Here is a 27,675-nt window from a genome sequence, read left to right as displayed (position 1 = left end):
TTGAATTTGTAGATTTTTTTTTTTTTTTTTTTTACTGTTGTTTTCAGTTACATGTGAGTAGACAGGTAGCTAAAACACTACCGTGTTCAAAACAATCATCACTTCTTGAGAAGCAATAAAACAAATAAAAGAAAACATTCGAGTGCTCAGCATAATGTAACAAAAATATGGCAGTAGTTGGTACATTTATCAACAAGGCACCAAAGGTATCAATATTTGATTTTCGTCCCTGCTTCTGTATGAGGTTGCCTGAATAATAATAAAACCTATGTCTGGAGTGTGAATGTAAAAAAAAAAAAAAAAGAAAAATTCCTTCTCTCTGTACCAGCGCTGGTTTGTCTAATTCCTACCTCACATGTAAAGGGCAGCTGGGAGCTTTGACGAGGTTCAGAGGTGCCATACCTTTGTTTCACCGGACAGTGAGGGAGTGACAACGACTGTCTGTGAACAGGGAGGTGATTAAAGGAAGTTTTTATGATGAGTGGCATAGGTATTCATACTGACAAGAGTAGAAAAAACACAAGCATATTGTCATAGTTCACAGAGAGGGGGTGACAGTCCCCGGCCACACAGGAGCAGAGTGGAGACACAGACTGGCTGATATCACCTGTCAGTCCGCGTCTTTTTGACCTGACGCCTTCCCGACGAGCTCACGCTGGCCCACGCTCTCAGTGAAGGTGAGCGTTGAGGTCGTACTTCTCGCAGAATTTGTCCGTGAAAGGGATGCAGGTGAGCAACTCGCACCATTCACACTTGATTGGGTAGACATAGAAGAGCACCACGAGGCCTGAAAAGAGCCCGACAAACACCAGCAGGAAGACGATGATCTGACAGCGTTTGCGGTACAGGTCCATGCGGCCAAAGCTGATGTAGGGTAGGAAGGCGAAGGACAGGAAGAAGCCAGAGATGAAGCCACAAATGTGGGCGAAGTTGTCGATCCAGGGCAACAGCCCAAAGGCAAAAAGGAAGAGCACCACGCACAGAAGCTTGGTGAAGGCCCTCCAGGGCTGGGCCAGGATCTGCCAGCTCTGAAACAGCTCCACAAACAGGCAGGCCAGGATCCCGAACTGAGAGCCAGCTGGACCCACCTGAGATAAAGACAGCAGAGGAAGACGTGAGCCCGAGAACGATAAATCTGACACACAATATGACTCATAAACACACTGTGATGTTTTATTGTGTGTGGGGCTTTAACGGGTGATCACCTCTGCTCTGTAGGGCAGGAAGATGGCTGAGGCTAAGTTGCCCGTGATGCCACTGAGGATGTAAATGATTGAGATGCGCAGCCAGCCCGCCAGCTTCTCCAGGTCCCTCAGGATGGTCATCTGGAAAGCCACCGACACCAGGCAGTGAAGAATCCTGGGAGGGCAGATGTGGACAAACTTGCTCATGTGTGTGCAATGTGATGTTTGTGTGTCTGTGTGGCTGAAAAGCCGCACGTGTCGGGCAGATAATCCCTGTGTGTTGAAGAGGCAAACACCTGAACAGCCGACCGGGGGATAACTTTGCCCATCAATAAAATCAGTCTCTATCTCACTGGAGCCTAATGAGTTCGTGTAGTCAAGGCACTTTGTTTAATTACCCGGGAGGCAGATAACAGCCGGCGTGAAGATGAAGCTCTGCTCCTCTTAACAGGGAGGTCAGCTGTTTGCGCTGACTGACTGACTGACAGGTCTAAACTATACCAAAGTGGAGCTATATTATCTCTGCCAAGGAGGTTATGTTTTCACCCAGAAATGTTTGTTTGTCCGTTTGCTTGTTTAGAAGCAGGATTACGGAGTACTGAACCGATTTATACCAAACTTGCTGTAGGGATGAGGCCCAGGCCAGGGAGGAACCCTTTAAATTCTGGTGCTGATGAGCTTAATCCAGGAATTTTTTCCCCACATTCCTAAATATTATGAAATAGGGCATTGTTTGTCATTTTTTTCAGGAAATAATATTTAGATCTTGATGTGAAAAAATCAGACAAACGATATTGAAATTTATGACTTTGTACAACTTGGTACAGCTCCAAATAATAATCTGGATCTGTTTCGTCTCTTTCTGCATATGTGTGCACTATTTAAGGACACTAAGAGTTACTGACAACTAGAGTCAACTCCCTTGTATGTGCCAACATATTTGACCAATTCTGATCTTTTAAACATCCTGTTCCTCACTGCTGATTGCAAACATACTCCTTAAAAATGCTGATCTAGCCTGTTGGCCTGAGACAAAACAGATTTTCTGCTCTATTCATATTCTGCTGTAACTGACTCAGAGGCTGGCCTCATTTTGGCCTATGAGCTTCTGGGTAACAAGACTTGCATTATTGGTACTACTTGGTAGTAAATGCTTTACACACTGAGCGTTTCTCTTTTTTATGCTATTCCCCTTCTCTTTGTCTGTTTCTTCTCCGTCGGATTAAGCAGAAGTCCGATGGCTACTGACTCACCCAGCATGCAGGAAAAGTGAGAGCCAGAGCCTGTAAAACTGATCTGGGATCTCTGGGTTGAGGAAAGGCAACAGTCCACATACATCATCCATGCAGTGCACCTGAGGGAGGAGCAGAGCAAAGCACATTAATGAATGCCCCGCAGTCAAACTGAAAGATACAACCACAATCTATCAAGGAAAGAAAACAGTATAACAAATAATACTGAAGTGACAATCAAAGATCATAACATGCAAATGAAGACAGACTCCTGCACAGTGAGATGATTGGGGAGCTCTCACTCCATCTGGTTTGGTATTCAGGAAGTACACAAACCAGTAAGCCAGATTAAAAATAGCAGAAATGAAATTTTGCACCGCAACAGCTTCTCCCCATTTTTACTAAGAAAAAAAAGTCTCATTTGTATGTACTTAGTAGAGAGATGCTTACTTGGGAGCAGAGAGTCGCCTCCTCATGAAAGTAGCCCTTCATGAAGTCACAATATTCCCGGGATGTGATTTCACACCTTGAAGAGCACGAGCAGCAGTTAGTCATCTACTAAACGAGTCGCCCATCACGTTTCAGACAGGTACAGGATAAATGTTCACAAGCTCTCCTCACCTCCCTTTGGTTCCTATGCAGCAGGGTCGGCCTGTGATGGTACAGTCTATATGAGGCAGGTTGGTGTGGTTCCCTGTGTTGTACCTGGTACAAATCTAAAAGCCAGAGCAGAGGAACAACAGTCAATATTTCAAGTTTGATCTAAATGGGACTTCTTTTAGGTTTAACCCCAACAGGATGTTTGAGTTGTGGCACTTTATGTCCACAGACCCATTAGACAAGACAATTTTAAACAGTAACACAGTGCCGAAATGCGATACCCCACCCAGGTTCATTAATGTAAAAAAATTGGATGTCTGAGACATCACATTTTGAGCTAAAATCCTGAAGACTGCCCATTTTAGTGGTTTTGTGCTGTTTCATAATCTATCCCAGAGTCCATTTCACTCAAAATAGTGTGGTATTTCCTTTGGGGTGAAAACTTATTTGTGCAATTCTGTACAACCCAAAAAAAACTGGTCTTAACCTACAACTGGATTAGACTGAGAGAGAAGAATAAAATATTCTGCTGGTAACATCATGCAATATATTTGCATATTTTCCAGGAGGGACAGACTATGTCATTTTTTCTACCCTTTAAACAAACCAGTCTTATTTTTAACAATTATTTTTAAGTCTCATTTAGGTCAGAACACCTGATCTATAGGGTTGAGTCTTAATACCAGTGTCTTAATACCAAATACAGTTTTACTGTACTCACTGGCCACTTGGTGATATCATCAGGCCATTCGTGAGGAGATACTGAGGCAGGCTCTAGACATATCCTGCAGTGAGACAGACAACAGACACACATCACCAACCAGTGTCACTTCATTTATGCTTTGAACTATAAAAGGAGAAACTTCAAGTGTGTCTCACCTGGGGTCCTGATGGCACACAGAGCCATACTGTCTGCTTTTACCATTTAACTGGGGAGTGCTGGAATGCCTCGGCCACTTCACCCACACAGCTAGAGTACTCTAGAGATAAAACCACAAAGGGAAGGAATTAAAATTGCCCACAGCTTTGACCTGTTTTTGAATCGCAAAAAGGTCACAAAACAAAGATTTGGGTTCGTTTACAGACCGAGCATTCCTCCTCTGAGGTTTGGACACAGCCAGAGCGATCATTCCGCACACAGCAGGCAGAGTTGCGTTCGATAGCTCTCTTTTCCCTGATAAGTTCATGCACCTGCTTGTCCTGCCGCATGCATGGAGAATATTTGGCCCCCAAGTGGATCAGAGCTTCCTATTCAAAGACAATTACACAGGATTATTGCTTTTGTTATTTTTTTGTTTTTTTACGTGTAACACTGTTGAAAACAGGACGCAGAGAAGAGCGCTCACCGAACTCGGCCCGATCCAGAAGTTCTCCTGCTGCACAAACTTGACATTTTCATATACGCCTTTGTTTCTTAAAACCTTAATAAGAAGACATCCAAATCATAAAGAGTAAAAATGAGATGAGATAAAAAATAAAATAAAAAAGGCGTGTTGACAAAGATGTTCACCACAAGCGAGCCAGACTTACAGAATCAACTGTCTCATGCTGGGAGAAGCCCACTGGTGCAATGCCATAGATGCATACAGCCAAGATAGTGATGAGCAAATGGACAAAGGTGATCCAGTATGTAAAAAAAGGCCTAGAGAGACAGAAAAAAACAGCAGCACTCATCATCCATCAGTGTCATCCACTGGGGGAAGAGAGAGAAAGAGCTCATTAGTCATATGTGGTGCAGTACAGTACCTATGGTCATCCATGTCCTCTATCTGCCTCTTGACGTAGCTGTCAATACGCTTGCGGTAGGTGCGGTTTGTGAGCTTCCCCACCATGCCCAGCCCGTAAGGCCTCTTCTCTCGGGCAAAAAGCTTCTTGACAGGTACAACGATGCGCTGGCCACGCCGCTGTCCGTTGACGCTCACCACCTCCTGCCGCAACGGCACCTTCGGTGGTCCTGGAGTTCCTTCCTTGACTTTACGCCACCCGCGCTCCAGAGGTCTGGAAGAGGTAACAGAGGGGATGAAAGAGAGACACAGAAATGAAAACAGGTTTATGAGCTTGATGGTGAAGAAATAAGATGACAATCTGTTTTGTGTCTCATGTCAACCATTATTTGGGCCTTTTTTTCTCATCACCTGGCTACATCACCAAAAAATATCAATAATATTCATATTTGTGTCAGACTGGTTTTTGACAGAGCTGAGGAAATCTAATCATTGTGGATTGCACCCTGGTTATAATTCTTATATTTCCTATACATTATAATTCACTGTATACAAATCTTTCCAATAAGATGAATCAGTGTTAATGATTATTTGAAAAATCATAGTTTGGATAACTAACACTGTGGCCACAGTTGCACAGTAACTCACAGCATGAGGTGACTTCTCTCCAGCTCGGTTTTATCTAGGGCGCTGCCTGTCAGCTCCGTTTCATCTTTCTTGCCGCTGGGCTCCGTGTCTTTCATGGCCGCCTCAGACGGTGATTCGAACACCTCGTCCGCGTACGTGGACAACTCCTCGTGCATCATAATATCCTAGAAGTGAACACGGTGGAAAGAAAACAGTGAGCAGAGGTGACGAAAATCTGAATCCCAAGTGGTTTTTTTGAAAATAAGAATTATTATTCAGTTGTAACTAAATATGGTTGCATAGTAACAACAGCAAAATAACACTGTTGTTTTTCCTGCATTACTCTGGCAAAGAAGGATGTGTCCAGTTCATCAGGGAAGTCGACCACATCTTCATCCATGAAGCTGGCAGGGGTGAAGCTTCGTCTTTGGGCCCGTCTTAGCGTGCTCTCCCGTAATGAACGCCCCTGAGATACACACAAATAAACATATGTGCATTCACAGACATAATCTTTCCATCACAGCACATCACAAAATAATACAGTGCCAATGAAGTCCAATAAAGTACAGAAAGGAACATGTGCACAACAAGTGTTCTGGTTCACTTATTTTCCTGTTTGTTCTTCATATATACGTCATTCTTTCAAGCATTGGACATATTTGTATTTAATCTGATTTCATCTCCATCACTCACCTTGACCAGCGCTGCCGCGGCCCTGAAGCTCATCTTTGCCACCGACTCCCTCTTGCGTCTGCGAGGCAGTCGGTTGAGACCTGAGCGGGAGCTGGTGAAGGAACAAAGGGAGGCAGCTCCGGGGGTGATGGGGGTCTGAGGCACGCTGTAGCCGTCCACCTCCTCCACCATACGGAAGGCTCGTCCTCGCGCCAGTGGGTCCACGATCTGGAGACCAACAGGTTCCAAATGTGATCCCAAGTGGTGGTGAGAAAGAGCAGTAAATCCATTTGCATTATTACAATATGAATTATCAAGAGACATTCCAGCAGATGCTGTAAATAAGATTAATTTAACACAAGAGACGGAAAGAATTTTCTAAGAATTTTTGTGCCCTTATTGAAATATTGAACATTCTTTTTTGTTACTTTCTGTATCATATTGTACATATTGTAAGTTATGCTGCTGCTGCAATGCAACAATTTCCCAGTTTGGGATCATTAAAATACTTTGATTGATTGATTGATTGAAAGAATGATCAATACCTGTATTTGCAAATTTGGAAAAAGCCCGGAATTTGTTCCTTTTTAAAGGTTAAAATACACAGTTGTTTGCCATTGGTATTACATATCTTCATACAAAAATCTGTTCAAATAACAGCAAAACAAACTATGTATTCCTTCACCTTTTGCATGCCATGCTGTGAGGAGGGGACGTAGAGAGGAGGTGGGGTCTCAGTGCTGGTTAAGGAGATGTTGTCCTGGCTCGGCAGATCCATCTCTCGGATCACCTGTGGTTTCAGCTTTCCGTAGCGCAGGCTGCAGTGGCGCAGACTTTTCCTCTGCCATTTCTGGGTGGCGTCGCCGTCCTTACTGACTCCAAACCAGTCTGCTGTTCCCCTAACACCACAAACACTGACCTTTCAGTTCTGGGTCACAAAGCTCACATACATAAATGCTTCCTTTCTCACAGACAGAGATTAAATCCTATCTGGCATGGTGAAAGTTACAAAAGAGATATAAAGAGACTAGTTAAATGACCCTCTGAAGAGCTCTGTACATGGAGGAGTGGGACAGCAAACATGCAAGGGACTGATAAGCCCGCACTCCCCAGGATGTCAAAAAGTGGCCCAGATAGTGCAAGTAATAGGAGCAGTAAAGAGAACAAGCCTGGGCATGTTTATGCCCAGACACACTGGGAAAGACAGACAGCCAGGTAGGTACAAATTCTAACAGTGTGTGAGTGTATGCATGGTGCACAGTCACACACTCCCAGTCCACATGTTCAAGGACAGAGAGCACAAGAGGATTACTGTAGTTCTGATGCTGCAAATAAAATCCAACTCATTCAGATTTTTCCTAATCTTAACTGACACAAACAGACACCAAATCCAATTAACGCAGAGAATGAGGGATTTTTCAGAGGTTTTATTTGTGTCTCACTCCACTCTCCCCATTGGCCCATTCCACCGAACCTTTCTGGATACACACGTAATCGCGTTGTTGGTATTTGAAGCCTAATAAGTACCAGAGCAAACAATGTTACTGCACCCTGAGGCCAGGAAGTGGAAGTGGAAACATTCTTCAAAGGAAAGCTCAGGCGAGCTAGCTGGGTTTTTTTTTCACTAATTACCAGCTGCAGAATGAATGTGCAGTGAAGTCAGGTTGAAATCTATTTCTAACTAGCGCAGCTCAGTCTTTCTTTGCGTGAATTATTCTCATGGGTCGCCTGGTCCTCTGTTTTGTTTTCAGCAACATGATTCAGCAGCTAATATTCTAGCATGTGTGTGCCTTTCTTTGCAGCAGCTGACATGCCCTCGCTAACCTTGGTTTCTATGAGTATGGTTGAACACAATCATGGTCTAATGAGTGTCCGCTAAAGAGGCCATGAGACCTGGCATGTCAGCCTGAAACCATGTAGCAGTCAGAAGCAATAGCTGCTTGTGTGTGATGCTGTTTGACAGATGTGGGAGGAAATGAGCGACCCCTCCCATTGTCATGCTGGATCATTCCTGTAGCTCAGAAATAAAGAGGAACTTGTAAAAGGGAAATAACAGCTTTTGGTTTCGGGTCCTCTTATGACTCATTTAAAACATCTTTGTGGCAGTGACATGACTCACAGCTGCAACAGCTGGTAGCTGGGTGACAAACAACATTTTTTGTGAATCTTGTGATGTGGGCCTTATATATGTGACACTCAATGTCAGAGTGAATTTTTAAAAATAAATCAAAATTTTACAGCATCACTGGCAAAATGTCAGACTTCACACTGTAAGCTAAACATACACAGAGCATACTCACTTATTTCCTCATCGTAAACAAGTGAGTAAACACCAGACCTTCATCCTGACCCTAACACCTGCAGTCTTGTGAGGGACTTCCTGCCGTACCTGAGCAGGGTTCTGGAGAGCGACTGGTGCTTCCTGGTGCTGCGACGAGCAGCCCGCTGGCCCTTAATGGGCACCGTGTTAATCCGCTCAAAGTGCACCCTTCTGCTGCTGTGACCAGGCAGAGCGGGGCCGGAGGGACAGAGGGAAGGAGGAGGAAAGAGAAAAGACAACAACAGGCAGTGAGAAGGAAAGGTGCAGCTGGACAGTGCTGTAGCCATCATGCAGAGAGCGCGAAGCAGACTCTTAGGTGAAGACTTGTTTTTCATTGAGACTGACAACATTAGGAAAGTGATTACCAGGCACATGATACTGAGGTGGTTAATCAGAAACAGCCATGCAATTTGTAAAAAGGTAAGGAAAGCGGAAACACTGGAGATATATGGAAGAGTTATTTTTTACATGCCACGGGACACAGGCTGCCAATATCCTCCTTTTGGTTCAGGAATCTCATATAAGCATGTCCTGCTTATATTACATAGCATTTCATTAAAGGTAGACAACACACACTGTTGTTTGCCTGATGTAAATAACAACACAGCTTGCATGCTACACTGCGAAAGATTTGATAAATTCATATTGTAATCTTGCATGAGATTGAGAAGCATGAGGTGTTGAATGAGGTAATGCTAGAACACACATCAATATGTCAATATATAAAATCAGCCCAGTGTATTGCTAACTGCCTTTTACCTCTTTATGGTCTGAGTGATGGATGACTGACGTTGCAAGACAGGCCGTCGGGTGTCAAAGAGGTCGCGGGGTGGGGACTGGAGGTGAGTGGTCTCCACTGGCATGCTGATACTGCGCAGGAACCCCTGCCTCTTCACCGGCTACATGAGAAATGACACATAACCCAGAGAAAAAGTGAAAACACAAGTCACAGTAGACAGAGAGCCATAACAAACATGAGATGAGAATTCGGTGAGAAAAAAAGCACCTGAACAAAAGTGGGAGGCTCGTCTAGCGACATCTGAGCTGTGGGAATGTCCAGTCTGAGCCAGGGAGGTTTCTTCCTCTGCAGGCTGCTGGTGCTCTCCCGCCGTGGTTCAGCCATGTTCTCTGTCCCACCCCAGGCCTGCCAGCTACACCGAGGGAAAAGAAACTATGATAAGTTTCAAAATGTGATGGTATTCTTTAACAGCTTTTAACATGATGGTTAGAATGGTTTGTGCTGCAAAATTGTTTCACAAGAGGGTGCTAAGGCCCCTTATTTGATTCAAGCATGGGCGTTCACACATTTCTGTTCATTAGATAGTCAAAGGGAAACCACAGAGAACAATCTACAGCTGTTTACTGCTTCCCCAAAACAGTTCACGGAGCCATTTAAAAAAAAAAGCAATAAATATTTGTGCTGCAGAGTTAGGAAGTTTGCAGTCTTAAAAATAATCCCTTAATTCTACAGTTAAAGTCAAACTTAATCCCCCTGGGTGGTTAAAAGTAGCTCTGTCTCCAGCAGACATCTTTCTTAGCCTAATGACTGTGTGCATGCGTTCCCATGACCAGGCCTGTGGACCACAGGAGGTGCACAGTAAACTTCAGCATCAGACAGCCTGCCTGTAGCTGAAGCCTTGTTAACACCAGCCCTTCGTTTTATTGTCCCACCGTCTAACCTCACTTCTCTGGGCCTGGTGGTTCATTTCCTGTCATTTTCTTAATTCCCATTATTCCCATGAAAAATTGAGCTCATTTACCCGTTAACAGCGCACAGCCATGGTTTTCACTTCAAATGATTCCGCAGCATCCCACGAAAAATTGTGTACAGTTATGCATAGTTGTGCACTCATGATTCATTAAAGCTATTTTTTTCACCCTGCAGGAAAGAGGAATGCACAAAATAACGAGCGCAAATGTGTAAACGTGCAAAGGAGGTTGTCTCCTCAGCTTTGGAGCTGTTACAAAACCAAATGAATTTGAAAAAAATCCCTTTCCCGCCCATTCCCGTTTCATTCAGTTAAAATGCCTAAGTCTTTAAGTCACATCAAGGGTTTTGAGCTTTGAGCAGCCACACCAGGTCACGTCCTCACTTCTCTTGTTACAGCGCAAGTTCCTTGAAAAGACGTCCACGGCTTGTGACCACATCTGCTTCGCGTTGCCATTTTAATGCACCACAGGCTTCTGTTTTAGCCCAAGTGATGATGGGAAGTTTTGTCAGTGTGTCTCAGCAGAGACAGCAGGAAAACCTCAGACTGAGGGCAGCAGAGGTCATCACCAATGTGCTAGTATTTAAACAGGGTCTGCGTCTTGCTGACAGATAGTTCTCAATTCACAAGTTCACACAAAGACACGGGTACAGTTACTTCATTATATGCTGACACTTCTGCCAATGAAGTTAAAGGAGAAACACTAGATGGGGTGATTGAAATACAACAGTTTGCATTGTTAGTTATTATAGTGGGTTTCATCTTTCATTACCTCCCAGTGTGGGAGGTTTTGACCACGTGCACATTTTATATTGAATGTCGTTTGACCTCCAGTGACATTGACTGGATTGTGATACGAGATTAGCAAAGTAGACTGGACTAAAGCCAGAGCAAAGTGACATTTTGAAGCCTATTCACCCTGCTCCACTTTGACCCGTATATGTGCTGACTTCACTTATGACTTATTTTGTTTTACTAAAAAAAAAAAAAAAAATTCGGACATCTGTGTGTAAATCCACTGAATAATCATCCCACACTTCATCCCCCTCATGGACTGGCTACTAACGTTTGGGAAATGCAAATGCGACGGCAGTATCTCAGCTTGTGCACAACTCACTGTTACAACAACAGCCCTCTCTCTCGCCCCGGGCTAGAACACCCGACATTTAATTACTTTCACTATTAGTTGAAACAGCAGGGCTCCTGATACAGAGCAGATCTGGGAGGGGAGGGGGCATTCGCTCTGGATTGGAGCAGAGGGGAACTGAACTGAAAGCAGACAGTGAGGGAACCAGATTTTCCTCCATGCAAAACATTGTTTGATTGCCTAAGCTTTGGCTCCTCCTGAATTAACTCTGTTTGCCCTGAGTGCTCTGCCGTTGCTGTTCTGCCTCCACAGAATGAAGGAGCGATGGGTGGACACACACTTAACAACTCCCATTGTTCCTGCGGTGAGCTTCTCCTCCTGCTTTCTGCTCTGGGCTTTTTTCCTGCCTAAAGTCTCCCACTCAGCTCGTTCTTACTTGCATGTGGCCTCTGTGTGATTGGTTGCCATTTAGAGGCAATTACAGCCTCATAGTTCCTTTAAGCCTGCTGTCTAACTTGTTGTCAGATCTAACCCACACAGACAAATTTACAAAAACATTCAAAACTATGTAAATGAAGTGAGGTGATGGCTGAAAAATCTGACTTTAAAATGACAGTGAGGCCTTAGGCATTACTCAACATCTGCATCCCACACGCTGTAGACATGTAAAAGTAGTCTTGCAGAACTTGCAAAACGTCTGCAAAACTTGATGCTGCAGCAATAGTGCAGCCGTGCTGTTCAGTGGGTTTTAAGAGCATTTGGTCACAGCCCGAGGTAAACCTCCAAAATTCGTCAGACAGCCAAGCCAAGTGGCTGCCTGTCTCCCTCTGTCTCTCTCGTCCTCCTCCAAAGGCAACATGGCAGCTGATCTGGCACGGGCCTGCGACTCCAGTTTAGCTGGAACATTTGGCATCGTCGCAGCCACGACAGCCACCAACTCGTTTCTCACCGTGAGTTTCTCACTCGTTTCTCACCGCACTCGAACTGCCAGTCATCTCTCCGATGAGTGATGATTACAAATCCATGCACAGACAACATGGAACCCGAGGCTGGTCCCTGACTGAGATGGGTGGGGTCTTCATGGGCAGGAAGTCCTTCAGAAGCAGATATCCTTGGGGGGAAGGAGAGCTGATTGAATTCTGCGTTTGGCAATTATCCAGGCTGGAGGATGAGCCCTCCCTTGACAGAGCGTGTTATCTGTTCATGGTCAAGTTCAACAGCAGAAGATGAAAATGGGTCTTAAAGAAATAGCTCAGTGAGACGAGACTATATTATTCAACCCGAGCAGCTGTTTAGCTAACTCACCATAATATCTTATCTCGTTCTCAAGGTGATTGTGCTTTTTTTCTGGTTGAGCTGTCGTATGGCAACAATTCGAAGCGTGTAATAGTTTCCCACAGTGTTTACATTCCCAGCGCTGATTTGAGGCTCACATTCTTCAGACCAACACGATTTAATCTAGTTTCTTAAAAAGATTTGTTTTGTCTTCAAGATTCACATCTAAAGAGGGGCAAAAACAAACAAAAAAAAAAACACCCACTCCCATGACTGCACACTGTGCCTCGCAAGATTGGCTTCCTGCTATCGTTTGGTCGTTGTTAGAAACTAACACTTCCTACTCAGTTATTGAGACTCATGACAATCCTGCACGGACTGTTTTTAAATTGTGGGGCTGACATTGTCTCCTCAGGCCACTTCTTCTCTCCATTAGGCAGGGGAAGACAGACAAGCGGACAAAACACAGAGGACAAGCTGTTGTCTCTCCAGGTGCAGGGATGTCCAGCCGGGCCATAATGACTGGGGCTGACAGGCATAACCAGCACTCTGTTTCTCTGTCTGGTGAGCTGCAATCTATTGTAATACGTTCTGCATACAAACTCGAGCCCAGTGGAGCTTTCCATGCCATCATTTAATATAATCGCTTGGGAAATGGTCTTCAGTCATGCAGAGAAAGGGACTGGCTTATGACAACAGAGGTCCAGCTGTCACAGGTGAGGCTTAGAGCCCACAGAAGACAGGCTCAGTGAACGGAGGTAAGTGCCACCTTGAACTAGAGGGATAAAGCTTGGTGGGGGTGGGAGCTGCTCTTCTGCTTCAATTCAGACTTGTTTCATTGTGTACAACATAACTTCTTTTCTCAGGCCGCTCTTCCCTTTCAAATATGCACAGAGGCTTGCCAGGGAACATTGCCCTCCTCTTTGTCATTCATCATAAATAAAACAGTAATCTGGCCTTGGCCTCTTTTATACTGGAGCTGACATCTTTTCTGCAGATGCCTTATTTAAAATCTCCAGTCCCTATTCACTCCAGTACATGAGGGGAAAAGAAAGAGCTAAACCCATATTATCTACAAAGAGCCAGATCAAGTGTTTTAGAAAAATAATTTATGAATTAAACATTTCTGAGATAGTCATATTAGACATATTTGTGCATTCTTGAAATCTTCTCTGTCCAGGGCCGATTCTAATCTCAGTGCATGCCTTCGCCACATTCCTCAAGATCTCTGGCTGAAACTGAACCAAGCTGAAATGGCAGCGCAGGAAGCCACATGAAGTCTAACCATTATGGACAGGAGCTGGCTGGTTTCCGGGTACTGTGTGTACTCCGCTGCTATGCGCTACTCTACAGGAGGCAGGCTAGCTGCAGGGTGGCTGACAGAGCCGTGTCACTGAGGCTGACAGAGCCTCAGGTGGCTCGCCAAGTAGGGCCCTGCCTGCTCCCGGCAGGGATTGTAGAGGCAGGGTGGACAGTGGAAAATAGGACTCGTTGCCTAGCGTGCACGGGCAGGCGCCATGATGGATGACCTCATTAATCTGAGTAGCGAGAAGGCCGGATACCTCGTTCTTGAGAGCTGCAGCGCTTCCTGGCCTCAGGCCTTTGCTCTGTCTTTCCCTCTTTCATTCCTTTCTTCTCCTGCATGTTGCTGCCGCCACAGCTCAGCTTTTTGACCACTTTGTCTCAAATCATCACCGTAGTGCCACCAAAACATTTTTCCATGTACTAACAAGCTTTTGAATACTGAGTGGCATTGCTGCATTTCTGTGTAATTGAAGCAGGTTGCAGTCAGATTCCTGATTCCCTAAAAACCTGATGGCACAAACAGGTTATGTTTGGTTTTCCCCATACCCTAACAGTTAGTCATTCTCTATAAATGCGACTATCCATTGTTTCTTTAGTTTCACTCCACGCTGGAGGCGAGGCTTGACACTGGAAACAATGGAGGGAAACAACACTATTCAAACAGTTACTCTCCTAAATTATTCTCTGACTAATGTAACGAGAAATACTCTAAAAGTTCTCCTCAACAATGAAAGACAAATCAGACCAATGAATGCTATCTACATCAGTCACACTCAGTGTCGTCATTGTGAAATCAAGCTTAATGTACAGTAGCTGTAGATCCCTTAAATGGGATGTCATAATCATGAACAGAAACTAATGAGCACATATCTATTCCAGTGAATGGGTGGAGGCATTTGAAAAACAATCTGATGAAGTAGACACAGATCCAGCATTTTGCCCTGTTGTAAGATTTAAACATGAATCATTTGCACTTGATAACACTGCAGGCATGTGTGTTGTGTAGTTTCTACAGGCATCTGAGGCCCATCTGCGCATTAACTGCAGCAAGCTGCTTTTGATCTTTATATAGAACATTGTGCGTCCGACCAGGAAGAATTAAGAAGCTGAGAAAACTACAAAGCTACTGATATTTCACTGTGAGGCGAACAGAAACACAGAAAAGAAACAGGCACTAAAAATAAATGTATTATACTGTAGTGCAGACATTAATACCAGGTGACTTCACCAGTTGTGGAGGTTGATTTGGACACAGAGTCACATGTACAGTATAACTAACGGAGTAATTAGAGCGTTTCTCTAATGTGTCTCTTCTTTTTTGGCCGCTCTGGCGACTATGAAAACTAACACATGGCTTCCACACTTTGCTCCTCAGCAAAAATAAAATTGAGCTGTCGTAAACAGTCCAGGCTTAAAGCCCCTCAGTTCTCTCTCTCTCTCTCTCTGCCCAACTTACAGGGGAGAAAGAAAGAAAACACTGCAAAATACAGCCGCAGGCCCGGGATTGAAGCGCATCTTAGCACCAGTAGAGCTGCAGTCGTCTGAATTGACCCTAGTGACATGTGACAGGCTGTCATACCATACCAGCCCTTACGACATCAAAAAACACACACGCGCAGAGAGGCAGCAGAAATATCCGTCGCAGCTGACCCTGAGATCAAGTGTCATGGATAGCTGAGGGGTGGGGGCGGGGGGGGGCTGCTGCGACTGGCAAGTTGGGTGCTTGAGAGTAGGGGCATGGATGGCAGGCCCAGCCAAAAAGGGTGGAGCAGGCCATGCCTTTTTCCCATAGTGCTCCACAGGTATTTAGTTCAGGCTGTCAGCACTCGGTGGGATTTTACAATGGAGACTTAACCTTTTAGTCTCAGTGGTTTCAGTCTGGAGTGACAGATTTGTATCAGGTCCATTGCCAGGCTCCCTCACTGTCATAACAGTGTTTACTAAATGACAGGATCGAGTGCCAGAGATATGAATAGCTCATGAAGGTATAAATGGCCTTCTAACAGCGGGCTGCATGCATGTGGTGTATTTATAGAAGTCAACTGCAAATGTGCGTCCGTATGAAACTGTAGACCAACACAAAAACACATCCTGCTCCAGATCTCTGGGCGGTGGGCTGTTTTCTGACAAAAGCAAAACATGACAACATCTCTCAAAAGCTGTGCGCAACAAACTCATTTCACAGAGCTGGGCTGTGTCCATTTATCTCTGTGCGAGACACAATATCTGCGCCCGCCATCGCTCTGCCTGCACCACCGTCCTCCTCTCTTCCTCTATATATCGCCAGGCGAATGCAGGTCCTTGAAAATTGCGCTCGCTTATTATATCAGCACAAGACCCAGACTTTCACCGTGCAGCAATATCCTGCACAGGAAATCAATATGAAGGGGGAGGTGAGGCGTGTTACTGGTAAACAGAAACCAGGACATATAATTAATTTAATCTCAGTGTATTTACAAACAGAATATCATCTCTGCTTTAGCACAAAGTTTTATATCCTTTTGAAATACAGGTGAAACGTTATTACATGCATAGCTAATTCAGCACTTGAATTATTCAGTCATTCCGCACAGGTGAATTATTTACTTCATACTTCGTACTGGAGCTGCTGTGAACACAGGGCTGAGGCCCCGCAGCCAAAGAGACTCTTTTCTCAGCATTGTTAACGCGTCTGTTTCAGCTCACAGCAAAGGCCTGTCCTCACTTCAGTGGAAAAATAAGGCTCACTTAGTAAATCTGTATCATGTCTCAGTCCAGAGTTGTGTTTGTGCCTCTAATCTTGAGGAAGCAGCTGACAGTAAAAAAACTCCCCATGGCGCGGGCTATATATATCCCACACGCCAAGACAACTAGACATGTTTTTTATACAATAACAAGAGATTTGAGTGTATATTCTGTGACCAGATCAGTTAACACCCCACTGAATCAGCTCACTGTGAAACAGCCCACAGCCGCAGCTTTGGGATAAAGCAATTGAAACCTTTTTTTTTTTGTTTGCAGTAGAGGCTTATCATCAACTTGCTTGCTTGATCTCCAGCTGTACCCTACAAGGAATCTCACTGCCTTTAACACAGTGGGAAAATCTAGCAGCTCCACTCTGGGGCACAGAGAGTATGTGCATGACAAACAGTAGATAAAATGCTCCCGGCCTGTAAAAGCTGTGTCTTGAGGGCCGTTAATGAAATTCAACAAGGCTGTGATACTCAGGAGGACTGGTCCTAACCCCAGAGGCTAAAAGAGAACTGTGGTGGATCTACAGAGGACAAATAAAAAACATCTGGCTTTGCAGCAAATCAGCAATATATAATATTATAATTTATTCTGCTGGCTGGGTTCAGAGAGGAGAGAAGCAATTAGATTAAGCTAACAATCTGTCTGCATATTGCAAATGAATTTATTATAATTGGATTCAAAATGTTTTTTAAAAAGGCTTGTCACATAATTTGTAACATTACAGACAAAGACATAGTGTCTCATAAATCTAAAAGGCTTTTGGAAATGCTTTCATTTCCATATTAAATTTCCAAAATTAGTTAAGGGTTGTCAAACTGGATCAAAATTATGAATTATGCAAACGTCAAAGATCTCTATTCACACTATTTGCCATAATCAGAAGATTAATGATATTGGCATCAGACAAGATTGGGGTGTGTTTCTCACCCCTTGACCTGTCCTGCTTTGATGCAAGGTCTTGCAATTTATGGCTTAACGAGAGAATCTACTTTAGACAACAAAGGGGAGTAAGCCATCTTTCTTAGAGATCCCAGTCCTCCCAAACTGTGTCCTGAGACTAAAAACAAGCATCTTATTGTCTGCAGGAGGTTTGACATTCTCTTGTTAAGTGAGTAAGAGGAGAATCTCACAAGCAGCATGCCCTAACAACATGTGATCCCCATCTAAATAGTTTCCACCATGATATCAGCCTGAATCAGGACTACAAAAGGCTGCATTGTAGGGCCTGATGTGGACTGGGCTGAACAAGGGTCATTGTGCAGCCTGATCGTAGTCAAAAAAAAAAAAAGCAAGAGCAAGCTGAAGTTTTCGTTCCTCCATCAATGGAAATGGTGGACTAAGCAAATTCCTAGCTAAGAAAATTACTTCAGTTAACGTCATTATGGTTTAGCAGAGACATCATATTGGAGTGTATGTTTAATGGATGAAAACTATATCTGAGGTCATCAGGTCAATATAAACAGAGAAAAAGCAGCACTGCTGGCTGTCAGGTTGTGTTACGTTACTATCACAACTGTTTAGGTTTATCTTTGTCATCTAATCAATCAACAGGATTTTTTTTTTTTAAACGTCAGAAAGGAGAGCCATCAGCTCTGTCATCTCACATCCTCTGTGGGAGACCACCAGCATAGAGCCAGGTCGGGTTACCGCTTATTTTACTGTGGACTGCTGGAAGGAAGGAAGTGCGGAGCAGAGGAAGGGGGAGACGTGCAAATGAAGGCAGGAAACACACCACAGACCGAGCGCATTCTCCGTGTCCTGTCCACACGACCACGGAAACAACATACACTCGCTCACATGCACAGGAACACATCCTCACTGCACATTTAAATATACACATCTCAGCCCTCTGGCTGTGATAGGGCATACGTCACTGCAGGCTGAAAATAATGGGCCTTGTTTGAGTCAGGCCTGTCGCCCACCCCAAGCCCTGCACAGACCGGCCAGAGAGCGAGATCTCAGTGTACTGTGACATCGAAGCTGACACGTCTATTGAAAAGAACTGATGAAGTGTGGCTTGTAGCAGTGGGACAATGGGAATTATCCATATTAGCATGGATTTAAGCAGAAGAGAGAATGGAGGCTGTCCAATCTTTTATGACACGGAACTTTTCAAAATCAACCAGCAAGCTGGCGTTTAAAGGGGGTTTCTAAAAACGATAAGGAAAGAATTGATGAAACTGAATTCCTGTCAAATTATAAAATTTAGCTTCTGAAACAGTAATGTAATCTACAGCATGATGATGAATAAAATACCTAATTCAAAGAGCCTCTCCAAAACACACTCGGTCCACCTGTGGCGCAGTCAGCATTAACTCTTCAATTCTTAAGGATTTCAGGATTATAATGTAAAGAAAAACAAAACAACTAATAGCAATTTTTTTCTCAAAATTGGTCAAAGCAGACTGAGCAAGATGGAAAACCCCTCTTCTTTTCTTCTGTTGCTCAGAAACTCTGATGTTCCCAAATTGCTGCCAAATCTTTCTAAAAGCACACTCTGTAAACCTCTAACAACACGAGAGGACAAACACCCACATCAAGAAATCTCTTAGGTGTGACGAAACGTATCATAAATGTGCAGCACATATAACATGGCATACCACGATATTAATCATTCAGTCTAACGGTAGAATATTTAAATGATGAACTAATTTATTCTGTCACTATGAATCACCATATATCAGTAATTTGATTTAAAATCTCTGTATTTTTTCATAGGTTGACTTAACCTTCATAGCAAGGTCCAATCAAGGTTTTTTCTTTTTACCATTTTCAATCTTTTAAACATTTCATTTCACACACTTGCTGAAATGACTGAAAAGCTTCAGATGGATGTGACTTTCACATGCAATTTCAGAAAATGTCTCCTTGAAAGATTTGCAGACCTGCAGCAGCCCACAGTACAGATTATTGATTGACTACATTGATTTTCAACACTGCAGGCTGTGGACATGTGCACACATGCACACACGTGGGTGTCAGTGTGTGTACATGTATGTGTACGAGTGTGCAGATGTGGGCGTGCACAGCCTGAGTTAAGAGCCAAGTGAAGACCAGGGGTTTATTAACTGAGGTCATACCAGCAGCCTCCTCCTGCACCGCAACACCTTTAACGTCACATATCAGTGTCACACAGAGACGGATTCTCTGTTTGGGATCACAGTGCAACCCTGATTCTGTGCAGGTAGGAGGATTTTGATTTATTTTTGCAGAGGCAACATCCACAGAGACCTACTGTATTCAGTCCTCTGGTTCCCCTCTGGATTGGAGGGAGGGGAAACCGTTTTTTGTTCCACACACAACAACCAGGTCATTTTAATAAAGGTCCCATATTTAAATCTCTCTCATCTGTTATACAGGCAAATAAGCGGCTGAAGGAGTAGCGGCAGAGAAGCATTATTAAAATGAGTCGTACAAGCACAAAGTTGGGCTTGACTTATGGCAGATAAAATGGTTAGACCAACAGAAGTGCTTACTCACAGCTACAGTATGTGCTCTCGTTCCCACTGCTGCATGTGGTGGGAAGAACACACAAATCAATGCCACATATATCAACTACAACATAAGCTCCGCTCACACTGCGGGGTTAAAAAAAGGAATAAAGTTAACTATACAAACTGTGTTTCTGATACAGGCTCTGACATTTCTGAGCCACAGGAGAAATCTGTGGGTCCGACGGTTACTCAGTCCCTGTGGTGGGACACAAATGTGGGTCACAAGACACTTCAGCAAAGGCTGTGAGCAATGTAAACCATGGAGCAATGACTCAGATAAATATGGAGGTGAGATTTGGGTCTTTGTGTCGAAACTTGTGAGAATCACTCATCGAGGCGGCGCCATGTCTATGACTGGTATTCAAAGAAAACAGAACATGTATGTATTACTCCGTACATGCTAAATTACTGCTTTGAATAACACTAAATCCGAAACATTTTGATCCACCGAAGAATCAAAATTACATCAAATGTAACCTTAATAAGGTTGAATGTATATATACAGTGTAATTTCACTTTTTTTAGCCTTTCCCAATATCCCAGTGCTGATATCATTAAAGGGGCTATTTTTACGTTTTCTCTGCCACCAAATGTGGATTCTTTTCCTAATTTTTTATATATTTTTTTGCCTTTTTGTGTATTTATTTTGCAGATAGGACAGTGAAGAGTTACAGGAAATGGGGAATGACATGCAGCAAAGAGTCCAGCCAGGCGGGAGTCAAACCGGGGACTCCCCTGCTCAGAGCATTTGCACCCACATGGTATGCAGCCTAACCACTTGGCTATTGAGTCGCCCACAAATGTGGTTTCTTGCCAGGAGCGGGTGATGGTGGTGAAGGTCGTTTGCCAAGAGCTTCAGCCATCATAGTGTTTACAATATAAGAGGATATAAAACGCCCTCTGAGCTGTGCTATGTTTGCTATCGGAAAGTGACGAGAGGAGCTGGCTGCACCGGGGCTAGCTGGCTAACATGCTAACTTCATTAGAAGAAAAGAAGTGATTGTAATAGAATCAAAACAAGATTAACACTGGCGTTGATTTCCACCTCTGGAGACAGCTCTTGGCGAGTTAGGAAATTAAGTTTGATGCTGAACTTGTTTCTTCTAGACTGTTAAACAGCCATTAATGCTAATATTGGCTATGTAGCAATAGCAAGACTTACAAATAGCCTGTTTAGCCCAAAACTAACCCCTTCTGTGTATCTGTGCACACAAAAGAATTTGAAGTCAGCAACAGAACATATCAGTGATCAAAGAACATCATATCCCTCCAAGATTTATTTCTCTAACTCTCCATCTGCCACTGCATTTCACCTCAGATTGTCTCATTTATTTACCAGCTAATAAATCAGACTCTGATACAGGCTACTCTGAGGATGTTGGGGGAGGGGGGCACCCAAAGGAACACCCATGAAGCCAGGGTCTCTAAGCTGCGATCAGGGAGGTGTAAAAGTGAGGATAAAGGAGCAGGAAGAAGGAAGAATGAAGCCATGCAGCTGGGCCGAGAGATCTGTGGAAAACTCCCAACAAAGGCACAGGAAAACTGGGAAGGCTGGGGCAGGTCCACTGGGACAGTCCCAGGCCCAGTGAGGGGGAGGCCTCCTGACTCCTGATGTAACTGAAGAAAACACACAGACTCTTTGTCTTTGGAAATAAAGTCACTTTTTCCCTCAGGTCACAGATCACACACATAGGGACACTTCCTCACTCTGCTAAACCCAGGCAAATATTGTCATGCAGGAGCGGCAGATGATCAGGAAATATAATATTGGTGAAGAGACAGAATGTCTGATTAAGACAAGATGAGAGAAGTGAAACTAAAAAAAAAAAAAAAAAAGTTGTTGTGTCCCAGAGTGGGAGTACAAAATCGTAAAAGGCACCAGGAATAAATTACTGCTGATTTGCATTACTGTTCATGTTTGTTTTTGCTTGGTTTTAAATGAATATGCTTCACCACATAATAGGCTTCGAGCGTGATGCCTTCACTATAACTGGGCGTGATCAACTGGGCACCATAAATGAGAGGCTTTACATCATTTTCCCTGGCACGCGGCATTACAAGCCCTGTCAGCTGGCAAATGCAAGGGAAAGTTGGCACGAGCGAGAAGAGAGGCAGAGGCAGCAGAAAAGGAAAGTTGAGAGTTACAGGATCAGGTACTTGTTCAAATATGCCAATGGTGCCTGGCTTGATGCCACTTCAGTCAGTCTGACTGGCAAATATTTCACATGAGTCCATCAGATAAACTGAAATCTATTTGTGTTAAAAAAAACAAAAAAAAAAAAACCCTATAAATCAACATTTAAAAAGATGCAAATCTGGCATATTTCGGTGACCCCTCAGCGGTGGTATTTCGAAACTTAAATAGTTCAAGTTCAGTCAAAACAAAAGGAGCATTCACACTGACTAAGATCCACCTCTTCTGAAAAAAAAAAACAGTAAAAGACAAGTCACAGGAGTCCAAAACACACCCTCATTTCTGGGAAAGCTACTGGAGTGAGTTTGGTGCATGGTATGCGACGTTGGTAGGATAGTCGAAACTGTCCACATGTAACTGTGTGTGTGTTCCTGTGTGTTTCTGTGTGTATGTGTGTGTGTGTGTGTGTGTGTGTGTGTGTGTGTGTGTGTGTGTGTGTGTGTGTGTTTCTGTGTGTGTGTGTGTGTGTGTGTGTGTGCAGTTCCATTCAGGGAACAGTCAACTTGAGTTTAGCAGTCTGGTACACAATGAGGATTCACAGCCTCTGGGTATGACGACTGACTGTGCCAAAGATAGAAGGGGGTGGGGGGTGGGGGGGCTGGGGCAGGGGGGGGCATCCTATTTAAAAGTGCACTATCACTGCCACTGTAACAGTGCTGGGATACTGTATCACTCAGGGTGTTCCTTGAGCTGGTCCTCTGGCCTGACAATGATCTGAGAAAAAGTAAACAGACACTACACAGTGCTGTTGTTAAAAGCTGAGGCCTGTGGTGCTCCCATTTTACTAGTCCCCCATGTGGATTAGCAACACACACAAAAAGCATGAAATAATGTGGATGTCTTTTCTGTTATATTAAGTATTGGTCTATTTCTAATAAATCAAATTCTAGAAAGAGTTCATGTGTTGTAACTAACAACTTGCATCAGTCATGTGCACACACTAAGGTGCTTTTCAAACAAGGAGACTGCATTAGCTTTTCACAAGTTCACTATCAACTCGTGCTGCTGTAATGCAACCCTGTGAGAGCTTTGAAACCAAATTCTCTGCCAATGGATTTCACTCAATTAAGACTATGCAACTGCAACATACCTGACAGGAACCAGGTAAGGAAAGATATGTGTGGGGTTGTCTGCGACACGCCCTTCAAGAGCTCTTCATGCTCAAAAAGGAAGACCAAAGTTCAAGGAGCCATTGCTGCTTGTCTATAAGCTCTGGCCTTCTGGGAAAAAACACACAGCATTCCCACAGCTGTGAGAATGAGCTTTGCCCTGAGGTTAACCAGCCTCAGACACCGTGTCAGTGAGAACACAAGCTATGGGCCCAAAGACACCCTCTAACTACCAAACCCAAATTAGATGTTTTCATCCCTGCTGCAGCCTAATGTCGGCTTCAGCCGAGGAGCTGTGAAAACAATTCGTAGTAACCTGTATTTTCAATTTAGTCACACCTCCCACTTTTCTCCAAACCTGTGCATCAAAGGTTTTCTAGTACATTCTGTGAATACCGGTTCATGTATGACTGTCTGGCTCGTGACAGATGAGGTGCTGACTGAGAGAAGGGCAGGGTGGCACGCTGGCAGACGAAGGCCTTGGAGGCTCAGAGGTAAACCTGAAATAGCCCTGCTGCTGCATTACAGCATTACATCACAACTGACTTCACCGACATGGCTGCCGCTGCATCATGCCACCACCTCGATGTCATGGGATGGGAACAATTGGACGCAACAGCTGTGAGTCACACAACCAAGCCGTCAGCGAGGGAAGCACTCTGGGACCGTGCAACAGCCTGTGCACTGTACTTCATTAAATGACAGTCTGTACAAGCAAACACCACACTTCCTGTGTAATTAAAATCAATGCACCACAACCGATTCACCTTTTGTTGTTTTGTTTTTCCCTCCTTTGACAAGACAGAATGTATCTGCTTACAGTCCTATTTACATATGCACGGCAGACATCGGAGACACAACACAGTTTCTGCTGTTCCGCAAATACCACATTATTGATGTGAGAAAAAAGGCAGTTCCTACTCCTGACATCTTAGTCAAAACCGTAACCACATCAAAGTCATCAAGGTACGAGCTGAGCGAGCACCAGCGAGGATTGGATCAAACACTGCCTGTGGGCTCTTGCACCATCAGTCCCTTGTAAAACCACACCTGACACGCTTTGTAAGCTAATGTCTGCCTGAGCTCAGTTGTGGGAACAGTTGCAACCAATATATTTAGCAGGAAAGCATGCGTATTGTCTCAGAAGTAGCAGAACAAGTCGTTCAACATGTTTGACCTCTCCAGACACCGCTGCCGTGCCTCACATTAGCAAGTCAGCCCACAAGACAAACGTGACTGTAGTAGTTTTCACACAAAGAAGATGCTGGCTGTGATGACTGATACGTGACAGCCTCCGGAAAAAATAAGTAATTCAGCTCTATAACACTTACAGTCGCTGAGCTTTTGTGAACACTGTGTGATTGTTAACCTCTTCAATCATTTACAGGGCGTGTATGATGAGAGGACAAGCCCTCTTCAAACCCACAGGGAAATATTTTAAATCCAGCCAAGATCCAGGGCGACCCGATAGCCGAGTGGTTGGGGCCGGTCAATCCAGCCAAGATCCTAAAGTTTCCAAAGAGACCACGTATCTAAAGCTGGATTTTGGCAAAGGGGCCATAACATAAGGCACAAAACTTAACGAACCCCTGTGGTGTAACAGTACAGGCATAAAAAAAAAAATGGTGTCTTGTGTTTTAATATTTTGCTCAAATTAAAATTCATTTACACTTAGGAATAAGTAGATACGTAATATTAAATGATATTAAATGATATTAAAAGTAGCTTAAGGGAAACTTAAGTCAAAACTCATGGTCCAGGGGTCCAACAGAATGTGAAAATGTGAAATCCTAAATGATAGATAACCTGCATATTTATACAATACAGTGGACTCCTGAGAAATACATGTTCTTTTACAATTACAGAATCCATTCATACATTACAAAATTCTACCTGCTCAGTCATGAATATAAACGTCAGGATTTTCAAGTGAGCAAATTTTCGACTCGTGATACAGATGTGTTTGTTGATGTAACAGCCTGAGGTTATTTGGAGCATGTGCTCAGCACACATGGAACAGTTCAGCCCCGTGACGCTCATTTCATCTGAATGCAGACAGAACTCTGTCCAGACACTGGAGAAAATGACCAACAATCACCAGAGAGTACACCCATGTTCGGGAACAGGCCCATTTCACATTTCTGAGGGCTTCTTCCAGGAAAATCTATGGCGGCTTTGTGTTTGAAGACTGTGTCATCGCATCAGCAGAGCATCAAATCTACAAAGAGCATCCATTCTGGGCTTAGCAACTGTGTCCTGCTTGAAGATACATTTTGATTAGAAGAGATTAGACCACATATGTAAAATATCACAATGTTGCTATTGCATAGAGCTACATGCTTTGAGATGCACAGGAAAAAATCTGTTGACGAATTGAATGTTGATAACATAATCACCGAGTGTAAAAACCTGCCTTGTAGCTCTTTTGAAGGCAACACCATGAGGCAGTTGCACAGGACTATGCACTTGGCCAGACTGACAGACAGACAGATACCGCGCCATGAGTCATGCAGGCATGACTACAGTGTGGCCCCCTCAGCAGCCCCCTGCAAAACTCACATACCATCCAGTCAACACAGGCCGGCCTGGATGGTACACCTGCCTCAGCAGAGCTGCCCCCAGTTCCCTCCAAGTATCATGTACCCACATGCACCCACATAAACATCCAAACACACACACACACACACACACACACACACACACATTGGGAATATTCTCCCCGGGGTCCAGTTGGAGCCAATACAGAAGATGAGCATGACTGCCACCATCACACATCAGGGCCCTGCTTTATCGGTGTGATTACATCACCCTGAGCCATGATCCCCCTCCCTCCATGTGATAAGGTTTCAGGAACACTGGGCACACAAACCGGGCCATGTGCTCCTATGTCCTGTCTGCCAAAATAACTCAGCAGTTTTTAATACAGTACGGCTACGGTTTCACTTCAGTCTGCCCAGGTATTGGGGGACACTCTAGTGCGTAAACTTTCCGATGTCAACAAGACTGAAGTTTGTTAATATGTGGGCTGCTGTCCTGGAGCTTCCAAGCCCTGATGAGTCAAATCTTGACATTCAGGTGGCCGCTCCACACGTGGTGATTTTGTGGAATTCGTGTCCTTTTGTGACTCTCTGCCGTGAGTCACTTTGAGTCACCGTGTGTCACGAAAGCCACGATTCAGAAGAAAGCAAAGATCTAAGGAAGAAATGACACTTCCAGGTCGAAAGCGGTCAAATGCAGGAAAATGATATGAGAAGCTGACACTATGTGTTTTCATCTACGTTTTTCAACATCTCCATCTGCGACCATCTATGAGATAAAAGGAGGAAATGATGCCATGATGTTAATTGTCACAGACAGTAGCGTAAACATTCGTAACTGATGAGAATAATTGTGATGCTGATGATGACCTGGAGGGGGAGGGAGTAGGAGGAAGAGGAGGATGACAGGGATGACTGAGATCATGGTGTGACTTAGAGCATGATGTGTTATTCAGCAGCATAGTCATTTAGGTGCATTCCTTTATTCAAACCTGTATTTAGACAGAGCCCTCCTCCGTCAAACCTTTGGCTCTAATTAATCTCTCCTGAATTTGGCCAAGTTTAAGTAAAAAAAAAAAAAAAAGTAATTACGCTTATCAGCCTGTGACCCCTAATGGACACAACGCTCATTTCACACATCATTAATTCCACTTCAACAGCCCTTGAATGTGTGGGGGCATTTCACACTTTTTTTAAAAGGTGACTGGGCCTAAAGGTAGATCCAATTATAAGCCTTTTAAACAGCCCACTTTCACTATGAGAACTCCACACTACAAGCAGCGGAAATGGCACAGCACCCTGTAGCCTAAATGATGCTCTGCTGACTAAGTTCACCCTGCATCTGGGGGGCTCCCATGTCCACCGACTGACCAGTAATCCAGTCGACTGGGATAAGATCGTTTATCCTCCTCGATCACGAAGCGTGAGCGCGTCCCACGCCTGCCGCCTTCCGTATGGGCGACCACAGGAGACAGTCACGAAATAATGACATAACTTACCCTTATAACAACCGGCTCAGATGATCTCCAGCAGTGGAAGAAAAAAAAAAAAAAAAAAAAAAAATCCGGTTTCACAGATGTTTCCCCAAGAGGCAGATGAGCGATCTGTCACATCATCCTGACAGCGGCGCAGGAATAAACGCGCTTGTCTTTTCCACCCCGCAGATGTTTCTGAGCCGAGCCCGGTGCCGTGCTGCCGAACCCGGTCACTCCCGAGCACGCAAACAGCTGAGGCGGGACACCAGGATGGTGTGGCCGAAATGTGGCTGCCGTCCGGTTCTCTGCTTCCCACCTACGGACAGAGCATTCCCACACTGCTCCATGGAGCTACCCGGGGTAAGTTTTCTTCTGCCGGTTGTAGCCTAATTCAGTTT

General features: G+C 44.2%; 1 protein-coding gene across 2 annotated transcripts; it reads right to left on the bottom strand.

Annotated features, from left to right (window-relative positions):
- Positions 1-5: 5 nt before the first annotated feature.
- On the bottom strand, positions 6-27,675 carry rhbdf1a (rhomboid 5 homolog 1a (Drosophila)). 2 transcript variants are annotated; one of them, XM_071470199.1, is made up of 19 exons: positions 27,302-27,445; positions 9,366-9,510; positions 9,119-9,258; positions 8,429-8,536; positions 6,725-6,938; positions 6,061-6,267; positions 5,711-5,833; positions 5,389-5,552; positions 4,763-5,014; positions 4,547-4,658; positions 4,363-4,437; positions 4,103-4,264; positions 3,896-3,996; positions 3,738-3,801; positions 3,038-3,132; positions 2,867-2,942; positions 2,438-2,538; positions 1,206-1,359; positions 6-1,088 (listed from the first exon to the last, which is right to left on the bottom strand). In XM_071470199.1, the coding sequence occupies exons 2-19, from the start codon at positions 9,480-9,482 to the stop codon at positions 669-671; spliced, it is 2,685 nt and encodes an 894-aa protein (XP_071326300.1). In that variant the 5' UTR covers positions 9,483-9,510; positions 27,302-27,445; the 3' UTR covers positions 6-668. The 2 variants fall into 2 exon arrangements, with proteins under 2 accessions (XP_071326300.1, XP_071326308.1); XM_071470207.1 differs by lacking the exon at positions 8,429-8,536 and having other exon boundaries at positions 27,302-27,675.

This window comes from Trachinotus anak, unplaced genomic scaffold, assembly GCF_046630095.1.
Source record: "Trachinotus anak isolate AG129_WGS33_773 ecotype Australia unplaced genomic scaffold, CSIRO_AGI_Tana_v1 ptg000003l, whole genome shotgun sequence".
NCBI classification, from domain to species: domain Eukaryota; kingdom Metazoa; phylum Chordata; class Actinopteri; order Carangiformes; family Carangidae; genus Trachinotus; species Trachinotus anak.
The sequence above is the reverse complement of the archived record's forward strand: the minus strand, read 5'-3'. Positions and strand labels throughout refer to the sequence as shown.

Excerpts from the sequence above, each read along its gene's own strand:
- rhbdf1a (XM_071470199.1), bottom strand. The coding sequence starts at position 9,482 with ATGGCTGAACCACGGCGGGAGAGCACCAGCAGCCTGCAGAGGAAGAAA. Across the intron at positions 5,834-6,060 it reads CCGCGGCAGCGCTGGTCAAG|GGGCGTTCATTACGGGAGAG; the intron begins GTGAGTGATGGA and ends TGTGTATCTCAG. Across the intron at positions 1,089-1,205 it reads TCCTGCCCTACAGAGCAGAG|GTGGGTCCAGCTGGCTCTCA; the intron begins GTGATCACCCGT and ends TCTTTATCTCAG.